The 17,144-nt window shown below is 43.7% G+C and overlaps 1 protein-coding gene across 6 annotated transcripts in view; it reads left to right on the top strand.

Moving 5' to 3' along the window:
- The window catches only part of Slc44a5 (solute carrier family 44 member 5), a 288,547-nt gene that overhangs the window by 163,397 nt on the left and 108,006 nt on the right, over positions 1 to 17,144 (top strand). For 4 of the 6 annotated variants that reach the window (XM_040751569.1, XM_040751567.1, XM_040751570.1 and 1 more), the window contains exon 3: positions 1,364 to 1,399. The exons of the other annotated variants lie outside the window; for them this stretch is intronic. In XM_040751569.1, coding sequence (XP_040607503.1) covers positions 1,364 to 1,399 — 36 coding nt within the window. The remainder of the gene's footprint in view (positions 1 to 1,363; positions 1,400 to 17,144) is intronic. 6 annotated transcript variants of the gene reach the window in all.

Here is a 17,144-nt window from a genome sequence, read left to right as displayed (position 1 = left end):
GTAGCTTGCTGCAATGACTCCGTGGGCTGCCAAGAGAAGCTGTTTTGATGAGGGGTGAGAGCTCCTCTTGCCTGTGGGTCATAAGAGTGTCTGTTTGGCATGCAGGGAGCGGTCATACTGGTCTCAGGAAGCGGCAGTAAGTTCTCCAACTTCTATTCTTCTCGGTCACTTTAATGGGCTGCCTAAAGCAGGGAGGAGGTGTTCATTGCAAGAGGTGACACTACCTACCAACTAATGGATGTGAGGCTGAGGGTTTTGAATTCCGTCATCATACCCTCATGGCACGTGCAGTACCCCTCCTTCACAACAACCGAAGTGTGTACCCTCGAATGCACAGGTGGCCTTCGTACCTAGGAGAGGTTCTCTTAACGCTGAAGACAACTCTTCACCGGATTAAAGTGACACTGATGGTTTTTCAGGAACACCCCCACGCTGCCTATTCTGTGCACAATTAAAAGACTTAATGCATATTTTCCGTGTCTAATGTATCTTCTGAGGTTTAAAGACTAACAGGTGACAAATAAAAGACCTCCCTTTCTGGTGATGAATTTTAGCGCAGGTGCGAGGTCAGCTTTTTGAGTCTGTGCAAATCACTTATGATGTGCAAGACATGATGATGAAATTGAGAGAGTCCGTGATTTCGTTTCCCTACTCCCAAACCTTCTCCTCCTCTCCTATCTCCATGCACGTTCTGGTAACTTAAGACTGAATGCTGCATATCTGGGGTTAACACAGTCATCCCCCACCCTTAGCAGAGTCAATCAGGAACTGAGGGCCTTGCAGCGTTGCGGGCAGGCGCTGTGTAGGTAGTCCTACAGGGCTTGCACGCACCACCATCTGTGTAACTATGGAGCGGTGGTTAATAGAATCACAGCTTCCCCAGGGGACTGGAGTCTGATCTCCAGCAACCGTGTCCGGTGTTGGTAACTAGCTCCAGGCCAGACCCTCCGCAGGCTCTTGAGCCTGTGTGAACATGCATTTACACACAATTGAAAGCGTTTTTATAAAAAAAGAAACGAGTCTTTAAAAACCTATGTCTTGTGATAGAATAAATAGCATTTGTGCAGTGTTCACACTGTTATTTATGTGATATCTCACTGCTGGCATTATAAGTAATCTGGATGTGTAGATTATGCAGAGGGGGAGAGTACGTGTGTGTATCATGTGCAAGTATTTATGCCATCTTCCAGGAGACCAGATACCACAGGTTTGGGTATCGGACGGAATGCTGGCCCACTGACCTTCTGTTACTTTTGTGAACGCTCATGGGCTGGGATCTCTCAGGGCAGGAGGGGTGGTTTTGAGTTCTATCCATCAAGCACTGCAGATAAATACTTGTTTGCCCTTTGTGTTTTTTTCCTAGAATTAGCAGAGTCTCCGTCGGATGATCAGGACTATGGTGAGTCAGTCTGAGTGTCAAGTTAGTTAAGACTCTTTAATGACAGTCTCTCCGGGAAGAATCATTTCAGGTTTTTTTTTTCTTTAAAACCTGTAGATAACTAAGTGTTTGTTTTGGGGGAAGGAATCCTGTCCTGGCTTCTTCTTGAAGTGAGAGTCTCTCGCTGTGCAAAATTGTTGTCTATTAAAAATCAATATAATTCTAAAACACGATTATATATATGCATTTTCTGTCTCTGTTACCAAAGAACCTCTATTGTCTTTGCGCGCTTCATCTATTTAGATAGCGTGCCCAGTTTCAAGTTTCCTTTCCTTAAATTTCTTAGTCTGGTCCCCTATGATCCTGCAAGTCAGTAGTCAAAAACACTTAAGAGGCTATTTTGCAAATTTTCTAACTTTCAGAATGGGAGAAAAAGACGAAAGATGATAACACGAAACAGTGGAGGCCAACCTTGTCACCAGAAGCCAGTGAATTACTCCAACTTGAAATGTACCGTGAGCCAGAACGTTTTACTGTTCAGTCATGATTGGAGTTTTGCTTTCATTCATAAATTTTAACCTCCCAGTTAGGAGAAAGCAATTAGGTCTATAATAAAAATCCTCATCTTTCTGACAAGGGTTTTGACATAAATGAATCAAGGACGAATGAGTACTCTGTCTTGGTTATAAATAGCCTAAGGAGAGAGGGGACCACTGAGTGAGTTCTCCTTCTATAGACAGGACTCCAGGGAAGGGCCAGGGGAGCTGATGCCTTGAAACCCTGACTTCCTTCTCCCAGCCCCATCATCGCAGCATGCTCTCAGCTCCTAGGAGCATATCTGTTGCTGGGGAAACAGACCCTGAGAGCATGATGCCCAGAAGTCAACGATGTCTGCCTGCACAGCATGGCATTGATTGCCACTTGTCTTTTCTTTTTGAACCATTCCCTTAATATTTGTACTCCCTTTTAAATAGAGTACATTTTAAAAACAATGTTACACAAAGCTTGAGTGCGTTAACATTGTGGGTAAAATTAGGTCAATCGGAGCGTCGAGGGCCTGCCAGTAGAGCTTAACCAATAGGAATATTTCCAGTAGACTCAGGGCTGCCAGAGACTCACTGATAGCCCTCATGGCCAATTAAAAATATCAATAAACCGATCTTTCTTTCTTCGGTTCTTTCTTTTCTTTTTTTCCTCCATAGGTTCTCATGTAGCCCAGACTGGCCTTGAACTCACGATATTAAAAAAAATGTTTGCCTTGAACTCCTGATCCTTCTGCCACTACTTCCCGAACACCAGGATCACAGATCTGCGTCATCGTGTTCCGTATACCCTCCGATGGGAGAGGTCACTTTCACCCTAAGGCTGGTACCCGCACCAACTGTTCCGCCACTGTCTCAGCATAAACACGCCTTCATTGGCTGGTTAACAATGAAGAGACTTCAGCCTGGTGTGATTACCCCGTTTCTTCTAGGAGCCTGCTGTATGGCCTGACTTCTCCTCCCCTGTAGGCCCACTGAAGGGCGACGTGTGAACCCTTCACGGAGGAGAACTCCACATTACTTCCTCCTCCAGTATGGATGGAGTTTCTCGTCCCTCCTGGTCCTGCAGCCGTTTGGCCCCAATTAAACCCACTGACACATATTACTATAGACTGTCTGGCCAATGGCTCAGGCTTCTAACTGGCTAGCTCTCTCTTAACTATTAACCCATTTCTATTAATTTTATGCATTGCCGCCAAGCTGTGGCTTACCCGTAATCGAGCATGTTGCTTCTTCGGCAGCGTGGCGTCTCCCCGGTGGCCTCTCTCACCTTCCTCTTCCCAGAATTCTCCTGGTCTGGTAGCCCCATCTATGCTTCCTACCTGGCTGCTGGACAATCAGTGTTTTTATTCATCAACCAATAAGAGAAACATATATACAGAAGGACATCCCCCATCACTCCAGAATTTCCTTTCTCTCTTTAGTCTTGGGAGCTAACATAGTCAGAAGTGTATTGTCTTGGCTTCTCTAGTTTCATGCCTCTGACTTTTCTCTTTTCTCTGTTGTCTCCTCCTCTGCATGGCCTCTCACATGAAGAAACCGAGCACCGGGTAACTCAGGTTATATTCTTTCCTAGGTGACTCCGTCAGGTCCTGAGGTTTTATGCAGCCATGTGTTTAATAGTAATTCCTAAATTTATCCCCAATCCAGTTTCTCTTTCTTGATCTAGATTTGTTTATTCACCTCCATGTCCCCCAAAACTCATGACTGGACTCATCTGCTATCTCTGAAATGCCATGCCTCACAGCTTTTCTACACCAGGTCAAGGCTCTGGGGTCACGTGGTTGACCACTACAGCCTGCTCTAAGTCAGTGTCCTGGTGTCACATAGGTGACTACCACAGGCTCTTGACTTCTTGGCTTAGAAGCAACTATTGCCTGAATGGGGTCTGCTTCCCTTGGAGCCATCAGATGACTCTTGAAGTCAGGATGAAAACACAGTCAACAGCCGACTGCTATTTAGATTTTTCACAGCCCAAATGGGAATAGGTTAGCATTACTTTTTTCTTTAGTTGTACTTTACTCAATTTCAGCCTGTTAATATATAAATATCAGCAATCACAAGAGTAAATCTATTAGCTTAGTGTAGAACATGCCATCTTAGACATTGGCCATTGGCCTTATTCTTTGATACTGATATTTAATATCTGTCTCAACATTAGAATATTTTGACCTTGTTGAGAACAGACTTAATACACCATTTTTAATGAAAGAAAGAAGAAAAACAGACTAGATGGCTTGTATCTTTAGTATTGTTAGTTTTATGTCATCATAACTTTATCTACCCTAGCCTAATTTTATGTGGATCAAACGGTATTTCGCATTGAGTGTCCTCATTATCAAAATGCCAAGGTTAAAGTCTTCTATAATTTTAATTACTCTTCTGTCCCACTCAATCACTATGTCAGTGTTAGCTGTAACTATAGCAATGAAAGATTGTTGTTAAATAGATTTGACTGCAAGCTTAGCCTCGTCCCCAGGAGCCAGCGCAAATGCTAAGGAAAAGGACGTACTTCCTGAACTAATTCAGCTTTGCGAGGCTGACTTCTGGTTCATCAGGGAAGCCCTCTGCCTTTTATCTTTAAACATTTATTCCATCAGGCAATACCGCCTTAAATCTGTTGGCACAAAATGTGATCACAGATTCCCCTTCTGTGTGATAAGAGACCTTTAGAAGACTTAAGTAATTAAAAAATACCTTTTTGTGCAAAAAGGGACCCAAAGCTCTACCTTGTTTTTCCATCTAAGATTCGGTATACAGACGTAGGTATCAATGTCTTCATGTATGTGTTTCGTTTGGTCACACGTTGTCACTTTGTCACAGCGTGGCTTTGCTCTGGGTGAGTTAGGAACAGAGCATTTTATTGCAAGGCTCAGAGGTCAGGAATGTGTTTAAATGAAAATGGGTGGGGCTGGAGTTCATTATGTTAAGTGAAATGGGCTAGGCTCAGAATGACAAATGATGTATGCTATCCCACCTGGGATACATAAGTAAACACATATATGAATATTATGTACGTAGCTGACATGAAAGACCATCGATGAGACTATGAAATGAGAGAGAGAAGCGGAAGGAGGGGGACAAGAGAGGGGGACAGTATGTACATGTCATGGAAGCAGGGGAGGGGACTGTTGGAGGGTGGGAAAATGAACCAGCAGCAGGGAGCGACGATTGAGGGAGGTAGTGAGGGTAAATAAAAACAAATCGTGTGTGTGTGTGTGTGTGTGTGTGTGTGTGTGTGTGTGTGTGAAGAGATCATGAAATTGATTTCTTTGTGTGATAATAAAATAATAAATTCTAAAATTGAGGTCAAGAACATGCAAATACACATGTGTATTACATAGACAATGCTACCTGTGGATTTTCAAGCGTGAATATTGGCCATCTTTGCAGCAGCGGGACATGCTTGGGAACATGGGAATAGTCTGATAAGCATGCTGTCCGAGCCTGAGTCACACCCAGCTGCTGAGGGGACAAAAATTGCTATAAAAGAGAACTGTTTTAAGTAAAGAAATTCCAATAAGTAAATAATTAAATTGACATTCCTTCTGTGGTGGCTATTCTGCTACAGACGAATGTAGTCTAAATGCCAGCCTGAGTACAACGGTTGCAGCATGTCTTTCCTTTGCCAAGCATGGACGCTTTGCTTGTAACTTTAACTTTCAGGTTCCAGGCCTGGCTTAAAGCTCCAGGATGGAGTCCGGAGAAGCAGACTTTCCCCACACATTGAAAGATGCCCTCACACTACTCTGGAAAACTCTAACCTAGTGAAATAGTTTTTAACTATTATTTTTTAAAATTAAATTATAGTTTAAAATTTTCTTTTATTAATATTTAATGTACAAAGTAATGGATTTCACTGCCTCTCTCATACATATGCAGCATTACATTTTGTTCCCACCCACCTTGCCTAGCCCAGAATATTCCCTCAAATAACTTTGAAATTTTATTTATTTACGTGTGTGCATGTGCATATGTACGTGTGTGCACCGTGATTCATACGCAACCTGGACCAGCAGGTTATTCTTCGGGGACAGAGGTCCCTGAGTGGGAGGACTGGGGGTGAGGAAATACAGAAGATAGGGAAGTTAACATCATGGATGTCTTGCATGAGCTGATGACTTATGCCAAGCAAGTCTATTAATAAGTGTGACATCTGATGCCCCATTTGCAGGGGGGAATGGAGCGGAGTCAGCGGAAAGCCACGACACAGTGAGACAGTCAGCAGGAAGCAGTCAAGCACAGGGAACACAGGGCATCTCAAGTGCACCCCAGCTAGGACGCACAGTGGCCATAGTGGCCTTCAGGCTCACAACCCCGTCTCTCGTGGGGCAGGGGAGTCAGGTTCCCATGAACCAAAACCCTAACTCCTTTGAGGCCTCGGACCTTGGGCAAGGACAGAGAGCTTGGCTCCCTTTGTCCTTTCCCGGAGCCTCCAAGAAAGCCTGGGATGTCCTGGCTCCCAACCGTCTAGAGGTCAGAGGACAGGAGTCGACTCTCCACCACGTGCGTCCTGGGTAAGGAAATGACGTCACCAAGCTCTGAGTCCTGTGTCTTTACCCACTGAGCCATCTCCAGGGATGCTACATTCTCAAAGCCTACTTTAAGTGCGTGTGAACAGTATCCTAGTGACTGAGCCTGCCAAGGAAGCCGGTGGTTTGCATGAGAGTGTTGGACTAGGGACTCGGAACTCATCCAAAAGTGTGTGTGTCAACGTGTTAAAGATCGGAAAACCTGACCTGGCATCTTGATCACCGATTGATCCAGTTCCAACTTTTAAAATTTATTTTAGTGACTTGTTTTCTTTCCCTTAGCTATTCTCCTTATTTGCCGGAAAAGAAAACCTTTTATTTTAATAATGGTGAGCAACAGTTATATTTAGCTGGAAATATGAAAAAAAGTTGTAATGCATTCTGATTCTTATTTTTAAAAACATTTAATGGAATAAATGTCATGATTAAACCAGTAATACTTAAATTACTTTGTTTGTAGAAAAGCAGCAGCGTTCCAACCAGAAAGAACTGCTGTCATGGCAACCTCTAGAGCCCAGCTCCCCACAAAGCACAGGCTTCCTTTCAGCTGAAACATTGCAGCGAAAAGAACATCTCACGTCTCCCTCCGCCTCCACTACTCTGAAGAGTTTTAATCGTCCCCAAAAATAAGTTTTAAAAATACAGGGGGATAGAGAGACGGCTCTACAGTTAGGAGCTCCTGCAGAGGACCCAGAGTTCAGCACCCAGCACCCAGGTCCGGCAGCTCACATCTGCCAATAACTCCAGCTCCAGGATATCCCTTCTGAACTCTACAGGAACCTGCATTCACATGTACATAAGCCTGTATACACACACACACACATACACACACACCACATGTACATATACATACACACGCATGTATACACACATGCACACACAGCACACACAGAATGCACACACATGTACATACACATGTACACAAGCAAAGCACACACATGCACACACAGCACATACACATATACACACATGCACAAATATACACTATATGCACACATAAACACACATGCACACACAGCACACACACATGCACACACATGCACACATGTACACATGATTTTTTTAAATATCAAAGAATAAGTAAATAACAGAGGCTGAAGTGTGGCATAGTTGGTATACTGTTGCCTGACACATACAAAGACCTAAATTTGACCCTCAGACCACACGTATGAGAAAAGGTGTCCACACCTGTAATTTCAGCATTAGGGCAGTAGAGGCAGGAGGATCAGAGCTATATGAGACACTGTCTAAAAAAATCGACAAATAGAAAAATAAATAACAAATGAAAACCAGTGAAGAACATTATTGTAATGATCTGCATGTATTACTGAGCAGATTCTTTTCTGTGACGGTGTGTAGTTACAGACAGTGGAAGGCAGGGTAGCTTTGGAGCTGTGCTGGTTAGTTTTAAATGCCGCATCCTAGAATTATTTGGGAAGAGAGTCTCAGTTGAGGAGTTGCCTATATCAGATTGGCCTGTTGACATATCAATGGGTGTGGGGGGGTAGTGTCTTGGTTGCTGTTTGATGTAGTAGGGCTCAGCCCACTGTTGGCGACACCATCCCTTAGGCAGGCAATCCTGGAGTGTACAACCCAGTTACCTGAACATAAGCATTCCTGCCAGGAAGCAGCAGCATCCTCCATGGCTCTTGCCATGATCCCTTAACTGCGAAGTGAATTCTTTGGCTGGGGGTAACACTGTGTAGCCTGCCTTCAAGTTCCAGCATTCCTGCACTGGTGATCGACTGTGACCCAGAATCATAAGCCAAGTAAACTGTTTGCTCTCCCTATGCTACTTCTGGTCAGAATGATTTGTCGCAAGTAACAGAAATGAACCTAGAATGTAATCATCTTGAATTGATCACAGGTAGAGCTGATTTACAAGAAATCACAGCAGTGTCAAACCATACTGTATATTTGAAATATAATAATGACTTATTATATACTGCAACATATATTTGTTAAATAAATATATTAGGTGATAAGTGTGTTAATTCATTATGATGTATATTTTAAAAATACACTATTATATGGGCATAATATATATATATATATACACACCTTATGTTTATAGTAAATTTTCAGAGACTAGAAAAGTTCAAATAATAGTAAAAATGCAAAGTTTGGCATTTTATTCTTTTTTATTATTTAAATTTTTATTTAAGTTAGAAACAAGCTTATTTTACATGTCAATCCAAGTTCCCTCTCCCTCTCCTCCTCCCCTGCCCCCCCAACCGACTCCCCATCCCATCCCCTTTCTGCTCCCCAGGTAGGGTGAGGCCTTCCTTCTATGAGGGGTCTTCAAAGTCTGTCATATCATTTGGAGCAGGGCCTAGGCCCTCCCTCATGTGTCTAGTCTGAGAGAGTATCCTTCTATGTGGAGTGGACTCTCAAAGTCCATTCATATGCTAGGGTAAATACTGATCCATTACCAGAGGCTCCATAGATTTCCCAGGCCTCCTAACTGACACCCATATTCAGGGGGTCTGGATCAGTCCCATGCTGGCCACTCAGCCATCAATCTGAGTTCCATGAGCTCTCCCTTGTTCAGATCAGCTCTTTCTGTGGGTTTCTTCAGTCTGGTCTTGACCCCTTTGCTCATCACTCCTCCTTCTCTGTAACTGGATTCCAGGAATTCAGCTCAGTGTTTAGCTGTGGGTGTCTGCTTCTGCTTCCATCACCTACTGGATGAAGGCATCAATCTCATTATAGGAGAAGGGCATTTAAGGTAGCCTCTCCTTTATTGCTGGATTGTTAGTTGGGGTCATCCTTGTAGATCTCTGGACATTTCCCTAGTGCCAGATTTCTCTTTAAACCTACAATGGCTCCCTCGATTAATGTATCTCCTTTCTTGCTCTCCTCTATTCTTCTCCAACTCAACCTTCTTGTTCCTTCATGGCCTCCTCTCCCCTTCTCTTCTCCCCTTCTCTTTCTCCTAACTCCCTCTCCCCTCCCCTCATGCTCCTAAATAGCTCAGGAGATCTAGTTCCTTTCCTCTTCTCTGGGGGATCATGTGTGTCTCTCTTAGGGTTCTCCTTGTTTCCTAGCTTCTCTGGTGGTGTGGATTGTAGGCTGGTAATCCTTTGTTCTATGTCTAATATCCATATATGAGTGAGGACATACCATGTTTGTCTTTTTGTGACTGGGTTACCTCACTCAGGATGGTTTCTTCTAGTTCCATCTATTTGCCTGCCAATTTCAAGATTCCATTGTTGTTGGTTTTTTTTTCTGCTGAATAGTACTCCATTTGTGTAAATGTATCACATTTTCTCTATCCACTCTTTAGTTGTGGGGCATCTAGGTTGCTTCCAGGTTCTGGCTATGACAAATAATGCTGCTATGAACATAGTGGAACAGACGTTCTTTTATTGTTTGAATGTGTGTCTTTTGGGTATATGCTTAAGAGGGAATTGCTGGGTCTTGTGGTAGATTGATTCCCATTTTCCTGAGGAATCTCCATACTAATTTCCAAAGTGACTGTATGAGTTTGCACTCCCACCAGCAGTGAAGGAGTGTTCCCCTTCTCCACATCCTCTCCAGCATAAACTGTCATTCGTGTTTTTGATTTTACCTATTCTGACAGGAGTAACATGATATCTCAGAATTGTTTTGATTTGCATTTCTCTAATGGCTAAGGATGTTGAGCACTTTCTTAAGTGTCTTTCATCCATTTTAGATACCTCTATTGAGAATTCTCTATTTAGTTCTGTACTACACTATTAAAATGGATTATTTGGCATTTTGGTGGCTAGCTTCTTGAGTTCTTTGTATATTTTGAAGATTAGCCCTCTGTCAGATGTGGTGTTGGTGAATATCTTTTCCCATTCTGTGGGCTGCCATTTTGTCTTGTTAACTGTGTTGTTTGTCTTACAGAAGATTCTCAGTTTCAGGAGGAACCATTTATTAATTGTCGATCTTAGTGTCTGTGCTACTGGTGTTATGTTCAGGAAGCAGTCTCCTGTGCCAATTCATTCAAGGGTACTTCCCACTTTCTCTTATAAGAGGTTCAGTGTGGCTGGATTTACATTGAGGTCTTTGATCCATTTGGACTTAAGTTTTGTGCATGGCAATGGACATGGATCTATCTGCAGTCTTCTACATGTAAGCCTCCAGTTAGGCCAACACCATTTGTTGAAGATGCTTTCTATTTTTTGTTGTGTAATTTCAAATTCTTAGTAAAACATCAGGTGTTTGTAGGTGTGTGGGTTAGTATCAGGGTTTTCAATTGGATTCCATTGGTGGTTAGAACACTGGCTACTCCTGCAGAGGACCTGTGGTTGGTTCCCAGCACCCACATGGTAGTTCAAAAACATCTGTAATTCCAGTCCCAGGGGATCCAACATCCTCTTCTGGCCTCCTCTGGCAACAGACACACAGATGGTACACAGACATCTATGTGGGCAAAACACCCATGCACATATAATTTAAAAAATTTCTTTTGAAAGTCTCTCTAAGTAGCCCTGGCTGACCTGGAGTTCCCCATGTAGACCATGCTAGCCTAGAAGTCACAGAGATCCTCCTGCCTCTTTCTCCCAAGTGCTGGGATTCAAGGCACGGGCTACTGTGCCTGGCTAAACAAATTGTGTTTATGAAGGGTGGTGGTGGCACATGCCTTGATTCCAGTACTTGGCAGGCCAGGGCAGGGGGATCTCTTAGAGTTGGGAGTCCAACCTGGTCTACAGAGCATGCTCCAGGACAGCCAGAGGTATTACACAGAGAAACCCTGCTTTGAAAACCAAAAACCAAATTGTGTTTAAAAAGAAAAGAAGTACTTGTTTTTTTTAAAAAAAGGTTTCTGATAGTCTAAGCCTTTGTGTTTTTCTGATCTGAGCTTGTCTGTGTGTGAGTGACATCGAGGAAGCATAGAACTGGATCCAGGTTAGTGCAGCTTCCACACTGAAATTCGAAGGTGTCTATCTCACTTTCCAAAGTTCCTTACATCCTGGAGCAGGCTTCCTGGAAGTGATGCTTGACCCACGAGTGTGTGTCACGCGTTTCATCCCGTGATATTTGAGAGCGAAATCACAGTCAGAAGTGAAGGCAAAGCTGTGCGATCTGACGGAATTTTCAGCTAAAATTATTTTCAACCGTGACCGTATCTCCTGTTTGTCATTTCCTTGACACGTGGGGTTTCTCCACCTAACTTGACTTCTCCTGCCCGTGGGCCCAGACCTGACCTCCCTTCGGCACTTCCCTGGCAAACCGCCTCTCGGCGATCTCCTCCCTGGTTTTACAGCTGGGTGGGGACAACCCTTCCTCTTGCCCCTCAGTTCTTTCTTGTTAGGTGCAACACTGCATTCTCCTGCTCACCTTGCGTTCTTTTTCCACAGAGGGTCTGTTTCTTATTCATGTGTGGACCCTTTGTGTGAGTGTACCAGGCTTAGAGATGGTTGGGGACTTCAAGGGGAGAGCTTGGTCAGAGCCTGTCTATAGTTGAAGGGCTCTACATCAGTGAGGGGTGTTGCAAACTACCCAAGCTTCCAGGTTCAAGAACTCGTGGATCTAAATACTTCAAAAGTAAGGCCAAGAAAGGTAACATAGGGAAAGAAAGGATGATATTTTCTGTAGATTCTCATAGGCAGGACAGAAGACATAGTCGATAGTGTGGGTGTGAAGTTAAGATTGACTTAGAGCCCTTGGTGTAAAAGTTTGGAAGGAGAGGGAAGTCTTTTTCTTTTTTATTAAGGGCTAATTACATGCATTGAGCTTACAGTTAGATCTTCTCTGCTGTAACATTCACCGTTTGTGGACATGTTTTCTCCACTTACATTCACTGTACTTGTCGGAAAGCTTGAGTTTATGTACGCCTCCATCTCCTTACGTTGCTGTTACACAATGCTTTGGACATGCATTTTTCCAGAGACAGGCGAGTCCAAGGTCCAGGCGCCAGAGAATTGAGATTTCTACCGAGTGTCTTGTTCTTGCTAAAAGATGGCTGCCGTCTTTCTGTGTCCTCACATGGCAAAGGCACTGCGTTTTCTTCCTCCTGTGAGCTCATTAATCCCACCCAGGGAAACCCACTTTCATGACCTTGTCTACACAAAACAACCTCCAAACCACTTGCTTCAAACACCGTCTGGTGTTGGTTGCTGCTGCCTTACTCTTGTAGCAGGCGGAGTCGGCTAACAGCTTAGATCCTTAATTTACATTATTGCAGCCATGGTAGAGTGAGGCAGGCTCCTTTGACATGCTGGACTCCCATTCCTTAGTCCTTTTCTCTCTCCTTCAGTTCTATGCAGAATGTAAAAGAATCTCAAAGTTTTCTTTGGCAGTGAGCTTCTAATACGTTCAATGTTTGTAAAAGAAAAAAAATCCATGTGAGGAAGAAAAAAAATAAGAATTTCTGTCACAGATGTGCCCTGTAGAACTGACTTGACTAAAAATCCAAGTTCTTGTAGCTTTTACTTATCCAAGGAACCAGGACTCCAGAAGAGCAAGCTCTGCCTTCAGGCATTCCAAGGGATATTCTTGTTCTGTAAAACAGAGCCCCCAGCTCTCCCATCTGTCCCTCATGACGACACAGTTGGGTCTTACAGGAAGCGAGGTGGACCCGCTTGCCTCCCTCCCCTCTGTTTAGAATTCTAAGTGACTGGCCTGGAAGGATACTGTCATTTTCTATGCTCCCCCCCCCCCCCAAACAGCACACGAGTATCCGCCTCCAAGCAGTGTGGAGACAATGAGAAGCCCTGTCTGCAGTTTTAATCTCCAATGAGAAGCCCTGTCTGCAGTTTTAATCTCTTGGATCACTGTGCATCATCGTGGACAGAGATTATGCACCACTGCAGATTTCCACACCCATGCTTCAGTCTCAGGAATAGGGAAGTATGTCAGGAAATGGTTACCATCCATCTTCTTGAGTCTTAGCAAATAAATCAAGAGTTTAAACACATCTTAATTTTGCTCTCATCAATAATCTGTTGGGTAGAGGAAGAGACAGGGAAATACTATCACCAGGAGCCGAAGTGTTCTACCCTGTGACAAATGATCAGATCCTTCCTGATTTTCTCAAGTAATGTTACCTTCTAAGTTTAAGAAAAAAAATATTTTACTCAAATCTAACGTTAAAGACAATTTCTGCCTCCTTTATGTAAGTTGTTTTATACTTACATAATACAAACACTATCATTTTCCCACAGTCTTCATTGGGTTGTGTGTGTGTGTGTGTGTGCGCTCTTGCTTAAGTCACTAATGATCTATTTGGGATGAGTAGCTATGATCTTTGGCTGTGGAGTTGCCCTTACACTGTTTGGAGGGTGAGGGAAAGGGCCTGTGTGATAATGAGGTGTGTAACCTGTGAAGCTGGAACAGCGCAGATTTCTCTCACATAAGTAGGGCTACAGGTTTTACTTTTAGTGCTTTGTTGAGCAATAAAATACAAATATGACTGGAAGGAAATACTAGAACACCCAAGTGGACAGCCTTCAAATTCAGTTCATGCTCTTGCTTGCTTCCAGACTCTCTGTTCAAATAAACATTGACCCTTAATTTTATTTATTATGAGAGGATATGTGATTATCCCCTAATCCAAGGCTCTTCTATAGAACATACTGACTGCTTGGTCACAGTGGTAAAACAAAAACAAACAAACAAAAAAACCTCTATTTTTTTTCAGAACTTCATTTTCAGTGCCCCAGATGCTCATCTTCATGCCTGCCTGTAAAATCTGACTGTTTAGAAGGAGCCTGTCTGTGTGCTTATTTGTGGGGTTTTTGTTTTGATTTTTTTCAAGCTTTGTAGCTTTGGAGGCTGTCCTGGAACTAGCTCTTGTAGACCAGGCTGGCCTCGAACTCAGAGAGATCCACCTGCCTCAGCCTCCCAAGTGCTGGGGTTAAAGGCGTGGGCTACCACCACCGGGCTAAGCCTGTGTGTGTTTCCTCTTGCCAGGTCCATGGAGGCAAAGACTGCTTCCCTCAGGAAATAATATGTTTCGTCCCTTTTGTTTATTAATTGTGTAGTGTAGCAGGCTTCTTTTTTCCATGTCTGGCATTTCACATATGCACACAATATGCACGTGAGCATATTTCCACCCCAACTGCTCTTGTTCAGCCCGCTCCTAATCCTGTAGAGCCCCATCTTCTCAACTAGACCCCTCCCACTCTCACGCCTTACCGTTTTGTGGGGGTCTTGCACGTGTAGCCACAGACGCTGTTGTTTACGATAGCATTGGCTATGTCATGTCCAGGAGACAGCGCTTCGTAGGACTCCTCTCCATCCTTCAGCCCCTATGGTCTTGCCGCCCCCTTTTCTATGAGATTCTCTGGGTCTTGAGATGGCAACGTAGATGTCCCATTTAGGACTGATAACTCCACACTCATTTATTCTTAGCATTTTCATCAGCTTCCCTAGCCAAGACATGTAACAGCAACAGTCGGAGGCTATAATATTTAGATGCAGTTTGGCTGTATGTCCAGCTAGCTTAGCGTCAGTAGTAATCTTTTCCTAGAGCCTGTGACTGCCCCATGGATTTTTCCCCTTTAGTTTTACAGTACGATGTATGAACTTCTTCATGTGTCACAGTCCTCAAACCCAATCAGATGGTGTTTGGTTAGCCCCAAAGCAATCGTGCCAGGCTACACCAGCGGGAAGATCTTGCCTGGTACGTTACTGTTGTGGTACGCTGGGTCCACAGTTGGATAGAGCTGTCCGTGTGTTTTCTCTCCCATCAGCCCTTACAGCACCTTCCATCACTGTGAGAGGAGGAGGCTTCCTGCTCTGTTTCAGCCTGATTTACCAGGACGTTACAGATCCAGCATACGCTGCCTTCAGCAATAGGGTCTTACCATATGGTCCTGGCAGCCATTACTTTCAAGTTTATAACTGAGTTGCTTATGGCTTTGTGCCCATGCAGAGCAACTCATTTTAAACGATGATGTGGAGTATTTGAAAACCATCTCTGCGATTAGAATAAAGATCTTTCTTAAGAGAGGATCTCTGATGTCCTTGGAGCAATGCAGGATGGCTTAGCATCCCATGTGTTCGGGAGACAAACACCCATCACATGGTTGGGTGTCTCCGTACTCAGTTTAAGTGAGTGCTGGGACTGTCTCTTGTAATTTCATTAATCTTTCCTGTGGGGCGTGGGGTCATGTTTCCACCCAAGATAGGATCCAGGAATCTGCGTTATTTCCTGGGTATGATACTGTCATTTAAGTGCCAAAGCGTGGCTCTGTGTCATTCTGAATCTCACCCGTACCAAACGCATGATTCTGGGCCCACCTTCCTCCTTTCTCGGTGCTGTGACCTCTGTCCTCTGTCTCAAACAGGCCAGCACTCTCCTTGTTGGTTCATCTGCTTTGACTTCCCTGTGCCATCTGTGTCTTGCAGATCACATGATCAGTGAGTTGTTTTCCAGAAGATTCTAGGAGCCTTGCAAGTCTTGCTCTGCCATGCCCAATTCCTTTGTCACAGTTGAGCCCCCACTTCCATCCATTTCTTCTCCTTTAAGTGACTCACAGTTTCTTTGCCATAAGTTGTCCCCAGAAGGTTGCGCCTACCTCTCTAGAATCATTGATGCCATTAACTCCCACAAGTCAACTCAGTCAAAGTTGGTTTTCTCTGTTCTACAATTATGTACTTTGGTTATTAACATTATAGATGTACACATATAGGCATATACACACGATTTCCATTTTAGATTCACCCCCTGGAGGTAAAAATTGTTTTCTACCTCTCTTTTTCCTCTCTATTGCTGTTTTTATGGATACCCGAAGATGGGAGGGCTGGAGAAGAAAGTTGTTTTCTCAACGTAGGCTCTAGAGACGGCGCCTGATTCCTTGCTTCTTCTGCTAACCCTAAGAGACATAATATGCCATTATGAAATAGAGGTAGGATTAGTGTTGTGGAGGTGTGGTAAAGACTGTCAGTATGATTCTAGTGGTGTATCAGTGTACTTTTCATCCATGCTGAAATCTACTTAATTGGTTAGTTAGTGCTTGCCAGGACCAATTACTTATTTGATTTTATAGCCTCAGTTAAAGATGAACATTCTTTTAGAAATGTATTCTTAAATATTTACTGAGTGCCTAGTGTGTGGGTATGTATGTGTGTGCTGTGTGTGTGTGTGTTCATGTCTATGTATTTGTGTTTGTATGTGTGCCTGTGTATCTGTGTATACACGTGTATGCATGCGTGTCTACATGTGAGTATATATGTGCGGGTGTGCTGGGCAATAATATATGAAGTGGGAACAAAGTAATAACTGAATTCTAGTTTCTGCCATAAAAGACTATTCATTAACCCAGTAGGATAAATGGTCTTGTAAGTTAACCTACCATTGCTGGAATACTGAGTCACCACCTGTGTGACTGAAAATAACAAATTCATTATCTTATTATAGTAGCAGAAATCCAAAGGATATCTCTGTGAACTAAGATCAGGCATCCCAGGGAGCATCCCCTCTGAGACTCTGCGTGGGAGATTGTCCGTTGTCCTCTGGACCGGCCTTTGCAGGCTGCTGTCCTCATGGCCTCCTTACTTATCCTCTAAGCTAGCACCTGGCAGTGAGTCTTTGGATGTCACATCATCCTAACCTTGCTTCCATTTTCCCATTTCCCTTTTTGGCTTTGCCTTCTCTTCCCCCGCTCTGAGGACCCGTGAACCACACTGGCTTCATGAACACACTCCAGAATAACCTTCCCACGCCGTGTTTAATCACATCATCTCCTTCCCCTCAACAAGGAACATCCTCACGGT

This window comes from Mesocricetus auratus, unplaced genomic scaffold (assembly GCF_017639785.1).
Source record: "Mesocricetus auratus isolate SY011 unplaced genomic scaffold, BCM_Maur_2.0 Super-Scaffold_100009, whole genome shotgun sequence".
Taxonomy (NCBI): domain Eukaryota; kingdom Metazoa; phylum Chordata; class Mammalia; order Rodentia; family Cricetidae; genus Mesocricetus; species Mesocricetus auratus.
This window is presented reverse-complemented; position numbering and strand designations above follow the sequence as displayed.